Source organism: Lucilia sericata, unplaced genomic scaffold (genome assembly GCF_015586225.1).
Source record: "Lucilia sericata isolate MDLA Ls3-8-SP2 unplaced genomic scaffold, ASM1558622v1 Contig000486F_arrow, whole genome shotgun sequence".
NCBI lineage: Eukaryota > Metazoa > Arthropoda > Insecta > Diptera > Calliphoridae > Lucilia > Lucilia sericata.
The window spans coordinates 27,734-39,326 of record NW_023994500.1 but is presented as its reverse complement, the minus strand read 5'-3'; the positions used below and the strand labels follow the sequence as shown (position 1 = coordinate 39,326).

Genomic DNA, 11,593 nt, shown 5'->3' with positions numbered 1-11,593 from the left:
GAATATAACACTCTTACTTGTTTTTTATTGTTTATGACAATAGAAATTCCATATTTTATTGCGGTATACATATGTATAACAATTTTTGAATTCTTGCTACTTTCCGTTGCAATAATCGTATTTATTTTTGTTCGAAAAGGGGGTAAAATTTTTCAAAAAGCGAAATTTTAAAACAATTGCCATAAATAATTACGGAAATTTGCGTAAACTTCTTTTATTGTTTCTAAAAATAGAGATTTCATATTTTATTTCGGTATATAGCAATTATTGACAACGTGCTACTTTCCGTTATAAATATATATTTCTTAAAACCGGACAAATTAACAACTGATAAAAACAGTATATGAAAAGTGAAAATTGGAAAATAAAAAAATCTAAAAAAATGGTGCAAACTTTTCTTTTTGTTCCTGAATATAAAGAGTTCATATTTTGAAAATTCACCATTTATGCAGAATTTTGTTCTCTATCGAACTGTATGCTAAATTTTTTAAATTTCTTTAAATTCATTTTGGTGTTTTTGGCCAGGTTTTCAGGGTAAATGGCGCATAGTGCGACGTTCTGAAAAATTCGATTAGATACTATTTTGTCTCTCCTGGTATATTGCAGGCTACTCCCATTCGTGGTCAGTATATTACTATTCACGTTCACGCCCTTCCCAAATAAGCACTTGTGTTTTACAAACTCCCTCTTTAAACCTGGTTTTTAATTAATCCGCCTATTAATACCCCTATGCGTCAGGATCATAGGGGTGTGTAATTATTTTAAAATATGTGAGGAATATTCACTACGTAGGTTATACCGGATTTGGTACCCAATTTGAAGCACTCATCAGATTAGCTTTCTCTTGATCGCTTTTAAGAAGACGTCACGCGAAAATCCTTAGCAACTAGTTCCCATTGTTGCAGGCGTGATGCTAACATTTCCGCACCAGTTTTGGATATTTTTATATCACGCTCTAGATCAGCAAAGTCAGCCTCTGTTATAAAATTTTGCATTCAATCTCACTTACTGAAGCTGAAGACTAGCAAACACTTTCAATAAAGAGTAGTTTGACAATAGGGATTCTTCAATGAGAACTTGATTATTAATTTTGTAATAGCTGTGTAAATGGACCTCATTGGATGCCGATTTCGTTCTTCGGTGTGACACTAATATTCCGCGATAGCTATATTCACAAGTGACGTTGGATAATACCATGCATTTGGTCGATAATTAAAAAATAATAATCTTCATAAAATACATAATAGGGGTTTTCATATAAACGTTCAAAAGCCTCGCAAACTGTGCAATCTGTGCATTTTCAATTTTGCATTGAATTTGTCACAAATTGTGTTGGATTTTACTTCCACAACACTGATACATTTGATTGCATATTTGAACTGATCATTTTAAACTAATTTTTTTCTTTGTAATAATGCAGATAGCCATGTGTGCAAATGTGCAAGTTTGCACACGTGTTTCATGAATCCCCTTAATTTATAATTTCGATATTTATTTGCAGGTAAAAATAGTACACAAACCATTTTACTTTATTTCACTATTTTAACTTTATTTCACTGTTAGTATTTTATCAAATTATAACAAGCAAATCGTGATCTAACCGTTTTAAACAGAGACCGTTCCTATCGCCAGTACAAGTAACATGTATGTTCACCTGAAATTTTCGTTTCCTTTAAAGGGAAAATTTTTTCAGAATAATGTTTTTGTTAGTTATGTTTGTTCTATCGAAAATTTCACAACATGGAAAATTTTAATTGAATTGGTATTCAAATAAATCAATGAAACTGATTTAAATTCATGGAAAAATGGAGAATGGATGGATCAACAGGACAACAAATATTTATTAGAAATGGGAAACTAAAGAAGATTTAAGAAATGTTGATGTTTCTCTTCAGTTAATCACAAAACATATTATTCGAAAAATGTTTCGACCAATACAGATTGAATTTGTTAAAGAAACTAACGAAAACGTCAAAAAATAAGTACAAAGTACTGTCATCAGAAATATAATTACTTGATAGTCGCAAATGTATAAAGTAAAGATATTTTCATTTCATTTTTGTTTTTCTATAATCACAAATACATATGAGGAACAAAAGAAAATGTCAAAAAATATAAAAAATATAATTTTAGTATTTTTCAATTTCAAACAACTTTTATTTCCTAAATTTGAGTTTTTCGTGCAAATAAATTAAAAATATTGTTCTTAAAGGCTTTTATTTTTTTTGTAAATAAAAAATGCATATTTTTGCAAATAAAAATGTATGTTATAAAGTTATAACCGTCTTGTCTATACCCGAGCAAAATTACGTACATCAATACCCAACATACCCGGGTATGTCATACAATTTCATCTTTTTATACATTTCTAGTGTATAATTCAGATAATTATTAAAACTAATTTAATAAAACGTCTTTATATATAAATTAAATAGTTTTTGATCATAAACCATTCAATTTTAGCAATTTTTTTTTAAGTTTTCTTATTGCTTTCCTATTAACAAAAATATCATATGCAAAAAACCTAAATAAATACACTCTCATAACGTATAATGTACATTATGCAGAATTTGACTTTGTAAAATTTTGACTTCAAGAAGCTATTACTCAGTGACCGGGAAAGATAATTGAACAAAACTTTTTATATATTATTTATTGAGGCTTATAAAATCGATTAGCATTAAAGAAATTGTTTTTGCCTTCGTAAGTAGGGAACTTTTTTGCCAAAAAAGATTGGTAAGTCATGGTCAAAAATTAAAATTTGAAAATTTAAACTTAAATATTTTTGTTTATATGAGAATAAAATTATTATAATCAGCATAATTTTACTTTATTGAGTCATATACAATAAAAAAAATTATTTCATCAAAATCGGTCCATATTTGTTAATATTACAGTCTCCACAAATATTTCACCTTCAATTTTATGAATAAAGACACATGACTCTGTATTTGAAACTAAATTTGTTGTTTAGTTCAATTTTTTTTCATAAGATACAAGAATATATATAATCCTAATAATAAAACATAAAATTTATTCTGAAACTTAATTTTTGTCCGATAACTGGCATATAATTTATATACATACCGGGGTATGTTAGGTATTGATACACGAGGTAAAAATAGAAAATCAGTCATAAATCGGTTTAATATATATATATATATATATATATATATATATATATATATATATATATATATATATCTAATTAATTTTGGAAAATATATAGAAAACATAACTCTGAAAGCATAGTCCAAATTTCAAGCCGATACGATATATTGATCTCAAGATATATCACTTCAAAAATGAAAACATACCCGGGTATGTGGGTACTGACATAAGGGATAAAGTTTTCGAAAACCGAAGTGAAAACTTTAAATTTGGTTTTTCAAAAACTAATAAGTTTTCATTTTTGGTGTAAATGCACTGTAAAAAACTTATATTAATAAACAGTTATACAAACCTGTTATAAAATAAAATGTTCTTTATGAATGAGGGGATTCACCCCTTAACCTAACCCCTATCTGTCATATATTCTATCTATCTATCTATCTACTATCTATCTATCTATCTATCTATCTATCTATCTATCTATCTATCTATCTATCTATCTATCTATCTATCTATCTATCTATCTATCTATCTATCTATCTATCTATCTACCTATCTATCTATCTATCTATCTATCTATCTCTCTATCTATCTATCTATCTATCTATCTATCTATCTATCTATCTATCTATCTATCTATCTATCTATCTATCTATCTATCTATCTATCTATCTATCTATCTATCTATCTATCTATCTATCTATCTATCTATCTATCTATCTATCTATCTATCTATCTATCTATCTATCTATCTATCTATCTATCTATCTATCTATCTATCTATCTATCTATCTATCTATCTATCTATCTATCTATCTATCTATCTATCTATCTATCTATCTATCTATCTATCTATCTATCTATCTATCTATCTATCTATCTATCTATCTATCTATCTATCTATCTATCTATCTATCTATCTCTATCTATCTATCTATCTATCTATCTATCTATCTATCTATCTATCTATCTATCATCTATCTATCTATCTATCTATCTATCTATCTATCTATCTATCTATCTATCTATCTATATATCTATCTATATATCTATCTCTCTATGTAATAGCTTTAAAGGGTAGGGAGTTCGAGGCAGTTAACCGACAAACAAAAACTTGGGGGTTACTCTCTATTGCGATGCGAAAGAAAAATGGTACGCAATTGAATAATTGGTACCCTTTATTGCGTTTTCGTATTTTCCTTTCGCATCTGATTCGCATCTAATTCGCAAATCTGGCATCACCGCATTCTGTAATTCGAAAGCGTATGTCAAAATCGTTCGTAAAGCTCAAATAACTTGCGCTTACAAAATATCAAACGCAAAGGAAACGAATCATGTAAGTAAGCACAAATAAATGTTTATATTTATATCTAAATTGTTATTTTTTAGGGAAAAGCCGAAAAAGTTGCAGACTCAGCAACGCCAGTTCGAAATCCTAGTTGATTTTATGGAGCAACATAGCGATTTGGCAGAGGGACAGTTGCAGTGTGGAAATGCCAAACAACGCGCCAACAATTTGTGGACAAAATTGGCAGACGACCTTAATTGTAATGGACCTCCTGTAAGGGATGTAGCTGGTTGGAAAAAAGTAATGTATTATGATATTTTTATATAAAACGTGAAACTAACACAGTATTAATATGAATATTTGTGCACATGTGCATATAGGTTTGGTCTGACCTAAAAACCCACACGAAGGTTAAGATGCGCAAGAATAAAATTAGCATTTCCAGCACGGGTGGTGGTGTCTCACAATATTGCCCACTTTCTTCTATGGAGGAACAAATCATAAATCTTCTTCAAATGGAAGAAGCCGTCAATGGACGGGCAACATCAACATACTTTGGCACAAGTAGTAACGTTAGTCACGATGTTTCAGCAAACAAAGAGCCTGCAGAAGAAGTTTTATTATCTTCGCAAAATGAAAATTACAGTTTAAGTGAATCAGCGCCCGCTGACAAACGTAGCTGTTTGGATGACAGTTTTAAGACAGCCAAACGTTCGCGGCTGTCAAAACAAAACGAGCGTGATATTCTGCTAAAAACTCAAGTAGAAAACCAAGGAATATTTCACAATGAATCCACTAAAGTTTTGGGCGATGTTCGGGATTCCTTGAAAGAATTAGTAAGATATAATAGAAAAAAAGTTGAATTAAAGGAAAGAAACATTTTGCAAAAAAAAAAAAATTTGAATTTAAAAAAGAATACAAGCTCCAAAAACAAAAAACGCAAATAGAAAAGCTAGAATTAAAAAAGAAAATTTTAGAATTAGAAATAGGAAAACCGATGTGATATTTTTACATATGTATTTATATATGTATGTACATATCAGTCGACTTTTGTATTTTATAATTTCGTTATTTTTATGTTAATCGTTATTTTTTGTCTAATGAGATTTGTACTGAAGTTAAAGATCTCAAAATCGCCATAAAGAAGCTTTAAAACTTTACATTATAAGTTTTTATTAACACTACAATTAAATGAATTCCTTATACATATTTGTTTTTTTTTCGATTTGTAGAAACTTTTACTATCAAAAATAACCAAGTTATAACAGAAATTGAAACTAAAGTATCATCAACTACATGATTTTCTTAAACGAAATAACGTATACTCTTTGAGTAATTAATTAATAAATCGTTTTTACCTTATTTTATGTAGTATACTAATTTTTTTAATAAATTTTTTGCAATTGAATATATGTATTTTGCAGTCTTTTTGAATATGAATGAATTACCTTTTTTTAGTTTAAAAAAGTAGTTAGTAATTAAAATAAAAATAAACATAACTGCTTTTATTTAAAATAAAAAAATATTTTTATTTAAGTTTTTATTTTTTCATAAAGTTATGTTCTTAAAATCAAACTGTTTCTAATATTATTCCTTATTTCCTTAGCAATAGTTGTTTGGCCATCGTTGTTCGTATTGCTATTAAGAGACATATCAATTTCATTTAGACTTTCTGTCTCAGCAATTTCGTGTATTGGTAGTTGTACATTAAAATTAGAACAAATATTGTGCAGGGCACAGCAAACGTTCATTATTTGAACCACTCTTTCCGGTGCGTAATGCAACTCTCTGGCTGCTAACAGGCACCGAAATCTGCCTTTTAAAACACCAAACACTCTCTCAATTATAGACCTTCCTTTGCAAAACTGTTTATTATAAAAAGCTTCGGACGAGTTTTCCGTTGCGTTTCTGTATGGAGTAAGTAGCCAGGGTTCCAAGGGGTAGCCCGAATCGCCTTTTAGAAAATTAAAAAATAAGTAAGAAAAAAATTTTAAAATTATTTTAAGTTAATTACCAATCAGCCAAAATCCCTTTTCTCCTCTTTCGAAACGTTCTTTTAATTTTTGCTTTGCATTAGAAGGGGCCCAAACATGTGAGTCATGGCTTGCACCACCGTATCGGCAATCAATAAATCTTATTATCATTTTGTGATCACATATCTAAAAATTTAATATCAAAGTAAGATTTAATGGCAAATGCAAACATAAACATTCACATACCACCATAGCGTTCATACTGTGCTTTAATTTTCTGTTGAAGTATAAGTGCTCGTTCCTGGCTGGTCGAATCATTTGTATATGGGTACCATCCACTGCTCCAATCACCCCAGGAATGCCACATGTATGTAAAAATCCTCTTTTAATTTCGTTTTCCTCTTCAGCAGTAACCTCAAATTTGATGTGCTTGGGACAGAGTATTCGCTCAATCACCATGCAAACTTCTTGTAAGCAACGCGACATAGATTGCTGCGATAATCCTAAGAGATGGTCTTGGCCAATTTGGTGTTGATATCCACCTTGCCCAAGCAATTTCAAAGCAGCGGCAACTTTTATTGCGGTTGGAATTGCTGTGGATCTCTTTGGAACGATGAGGTCGTGTTGAATAGCGTTTAATACATACATAAACGCATCTTTATTTAGTCTAAAGTTTTGTATAAAACTATAAAAAAGGAATGTTTAAAAACATTTTTCACATGATACGTACTCCTATTTTCATACCTTTGGTCATTTAGGGAGAGTATATCCGATCTATCTCTCAAAATTCTCCTTGTAATACGTTCCACATGTTCATTTTCTTCCTCAAACCATAACGCCACCGAATCCATTACAATTTATTTTATGTTATTATATTTTTAACAAAAAACGCGTACTGCACAAAAAATTAGTTTAAAATGTTTTTATTTACAAGTTTTGACATTTCATTTTGTCATTCTTCGCTATTGTTTATTTTGTTGTGCCAGTGTTGCTTCATTTTCAACTTATTTTACGAAAGCGCTTGCGTAGACGATGCAGAGTACCAAATTATACTCTTATCGCATTTACCTTTCGTATCGAACTTGCTTTCGCATCGCAATAGAGAGTAACCCCCCTGAACTAAAAATATGGGTGAGAGAATCCCATAAGGCCTCTTGGAATAATGAAACTGTGGGTAGAACCACGAAGATCCTGTGGGATGACCCTGATGAGAGCAAGACGAAAAATCTCCTCAAAATGAGCAAGTCTGAAGTTATTATGATGGTACGACACACAGGATTACGAGCACATCTATGCAAAATTGGACGTGCGGATTCAGACGAATGAAGAGCACGTGGAGAGGACAATAAAACTCTGGAGCACTTTCTTTGTCACTGCCAGGCATTCGTCGAAGTTAGATCCAAGTATCTTTGAAGTGTTGTTATTACGGAAATAACATTCCTGACTAATACTGATTGGAAGATTCTTAGGAATTACGTTCAGGAAACTGAGTTTATGAACGCTGAAAAATAATTCATTCAGTTCCCTTTTTTTCATGATAAGGAGCGCACAACAGGCCCGATAGAGGCCTAGGTGTATTTCTTCGGATTTGATGTAGTATACATCCTCCTATCAACCAACCTACCTAGTTATATACTAGACTAATGGTATTATTATACATAGATTAGACTAGACCAGACTTAAGACTATACCACAGACTAGATATTAATCAAACTTTCCTTTGAGCAAAACAAAGAACAAAAACGCCCATTTTGAAAAAATAGTTGAAAATGAAATGCTAAATAGTAAAAAAATCTTATTTTTGGGTAAAAAATTATTTCTTTGATAGATATCTCACTTTCATCCCATTATGGGACTAAAGCCCTTAAAGGAAATTTTATAAACTATCTTAAAAAAATAAAAAAAATTTTGGAAACAATTAGTAAAAATAGCTATCTGAACTCCTTTGGACATCTTTTGCTAGGACCAATAAGTGAAAAGTTACTGTTATTTGAATAAAACCCTGTATGACCAAAATGTCCAACTTTGACGTTTGAACTGCCTCTAAGTCTGGCAGTTCTTGATTTCTGAAAGTTTGTGTCTGGCCTATTATCCAATAGTACTAACCTTGCTGCAAATTTCATATAAATCGGAACACAACGATTTTAAAAGTTGGGTCACTTTACGCAAAATTGCCCATATATGTAGTTTTAAAGTACCAGTAAATTTGAAAGGAAGTTTTGAGGCATTGAAAGTTGTTAGGTCCCAAAATTTCACAGACGTGGAAAAAGTTTTTATCAATATCCTGCAACGAGATGTCATTGAAAACATTCCAAGATTATGACATCAACAAAGATTTTATTATTGGCCTTCAGGATTTCGGCGATGAAAATCGATCGAACAGTTTAGCAACAAGTGTAGTAGCAATAATGGCAACCGGAATAAGTTTGTCACAGGCAGTTTCATATTTTTTTTGCGATAGTTGTCAAGGATCTATGTATATTACAAACATAAATGAGACTATTTCAAAACTACAAGCAATAGGCTTACATCTTTTCCCCGTCGTTTGCGAACAAGGATCCAATTTTCAAAATTTAAGAAAAGTAGGCAATGTTACCACTCAAACGTCATATTTTTTAGTAAATAATAATAAAATATTTTTTATGTATGAAAGTCCCCATATTGTGAAAAAAATTAAATGAAATAAATTTTAAATCTGACTTTACTTTTAACAAAAAGCTAATGGAAAAGGACTTATTGGAAATGTTAGATCATTTGAAATAAATAATCCTAAATCTAACGGAATAAAATGCCTCTCGAATTTGAACTAAAAACGCAGTTTTAGCAAAATGGTTTTCTTGAAAAAGGAAAACTACTGTGGAAACAAAAGAAAAGTTTATATCCAAACAAAACTTTAATCCCCTACTTTCTTTATACAGATGACTCAATAATCCTTTAGAATCTAAATCACATTCCGTGTGCAATTTCCACTACAGTATTCCTTATAATTCCAAAAAATCCTCAAAGTGGTACAATATGCCCCCGACAATATATAAAGTTCTTATTCATGGCGCTGAAATAATTCAATATAGCTGAATATTAATAGGAAAATTTTTATAGGATGCTCAGGAAGCATCCAACAAAAATTTTTAAATCGGCCAGAATGAGTCATAGCAGAGGATTTTAATATAAAAAATAAATATAACGTCCTTTATTATCCATTAGTATCCTCGGATCCATTTTTTAGAAAAATCAAAATAAAAAGTGATAAAAATATTCATAACATCATGGAACCTTTTGAACTTTTTAACTTATTAGCTCACACACGGAATTTTGCGTGTGAGAGAAAGAAAAATAAATATCAACAATCTCTTTTTCTCACACATAAAATCAAAAGTTTCCCTGTGTGAACCGGCACTTAGTTGAGTGACATTTACTGCCACATAAAGAACTCTTAGAATTTCATCAAGCTGTTTTGAAAGTGAGGATGAAAATTTCATCTACAAAACTACTAATGTTCCACCTTAAGGATAAAAGAAATATCATAGGATATAGGACGAAGTTTTTCCAAAATAAGAGACTCCCAGGCATAACTAATATGTCTGTTTTCTTATCAGACCGATTTAATATATCCATATCAGCTGTCTCGCGTATTAAACTATAAGATATAAACACTAGAGCCCTGCATGAGTGACTCTATTTGTCACCCACAATGAGTAATCCACTGCATTGCACTCAACTCATTTTGTATTTTGAATATTATTTACAAAGAGTGTGTACATTTGATTTTAATAATTCAAATTTTTGTTTTACTCAATCATTGCGAGTATTTTTGTGTAAGTGTACGTCTACATTCAAATCGAGTAAGTTAACAACTTACGTATATTAAAAGAATACAAAATAAATATTTTGAATCGAGTGAATCGAGTTTTAAATGCCAAAAGAAAAATAATTTAAAAAGAAAAATAATAAAAAAACATGATATCGCAAATTAATTTAAAAATGAAAACAATGAGGTATATCTAATTAATAAATACTAAACCGTATGATAATTTTTTAATTTATATTATATTTTATTGTAAATTGGAACAGAATTCTAGCGACGCCGTTGATAGCCCAGCATCCGTTTCCAGTGGAACTAGCTTGTTAAGCCATGATATAATAAAAACAAAAATAATTAACCAAGAATATAAATTAAGCAATAAAACGGGACGTAGTAATGTATGGAAAATGATTATAAACGACTCAGGTGAAGAATTGTTAAATGTAGTCGCGTGTCGATTTTGCTTTAGCGTGTATAAACATAACAGTAAATCTACTACAAACTTGGTAAGACATAAATGCTACATCGCCACAAAAGATCGGGATAACGTATACAACGTTTTAGTGGATAGTGACACAAAAAGGAAAGCATTGTATATATTTACCAAATGGATTATTGAAAACTGCAGACCTTTTACATTGGTGGAAGATTCCGGTCTTCATGAACTTGTTAGCTTCGTTTTGTCCATCGGCTCAAAATATGGTAAGCACGTCGATGTAAAATCATTACTTCCACACTCAACAACAGTAGGAAGAAATGTTTGTAAGCTTTACGATGTAGCATTTTCTGAGATAAAATCCGACATCACTAAAGTAAAGGACATTGGGTTCGCTCTAACCACCGATTTGTGGACGGACAGCTATTTACACAAATCATTTTTGGCAATAACAATGCATTATATAAAAGATACACAATTGAATAACGTTTTGTTGGGAATACGCAGCATGAATGGCGAAAAATGTACTAGTAAGTTGTATATACCATTATAAAATTTTAATGGCCACTGATTTCTTATTAATTATTCTGAAATCCTTTAGGTGATAACATATACTGCAAAGTTTGTAACATACTTAGCGAATTTGATTGTGTATTCACTGAAAATGTTACCGTCGTGACGGACAGAGGATCAAATATGGTTGCTGCTTTCCGCAGCACTGCCCATATATATTGTATTAACCATCTACTGAATAATGTTATTCAGAAATCCATAGATGCAGTCCCAGAAGTAAAATTTATTTGCGATGTAGCCACCAATATAGTGGGGTACTTTAAAAAGTCTGGGATAAATTCAAATATAAGAAAGTCCTTAAAAAGCTTTTGTCCATCAAGATGGAATACTTTCTATTATCTGTTGTCGTCATTAAAAAGCAGCTGGGACGAAGTTGTTTTCATATTACAAGAAAGGCATGAAATCCATCG

The 11,593-nt window shown here is 30.7% G+C and overlaps 2 protein-coding genes across 2 annotated transcripts; one reads left to right on the top strand and one right to left on the bottom strand.

The window, feature by feature from the left end:
- The first annotated feature begins 4,245 nt into the window (after positions 1-4,245).
- LOC119605442 lies at positions 4,246-5,346 on the top strand. Its single transcript, XM_037958557.1, has 3 exons — positions 4,246-4,447; positions 4,501-4,699; positions 4,780-5,346. Coding segments are annotated over exons 1-3 (768 nt in total). The 5' UTR covers positions 4,246-4,445.
- Positions 5,347-5,955: 609 nt separating this feature from the next.
- Positions 5,956-7,291, bottom strand: LOC119605441 (putative nuclease HARBI1). Its single transcript, XM_037958556.1, has 4 exons — positions 7,117-7,291; positions 6,619-7,057; positions 6,414-6,558; positions 5,956-6,353 (listed from the first exon to the last, which is right to left on the bottom strand). Exons 1-4 carry the CDS (start codon positions 7,221-7,223, stop codon positions 5,956-5,958), a joined length of 1,089 nt encoding a protein of 362 aa, XP_037814484.1. The 5' UTR covers positions 7,224-7,291.
- Between the last annotated feature and the right edge of the window lie 4,302 nt (positions 7,292-11,593).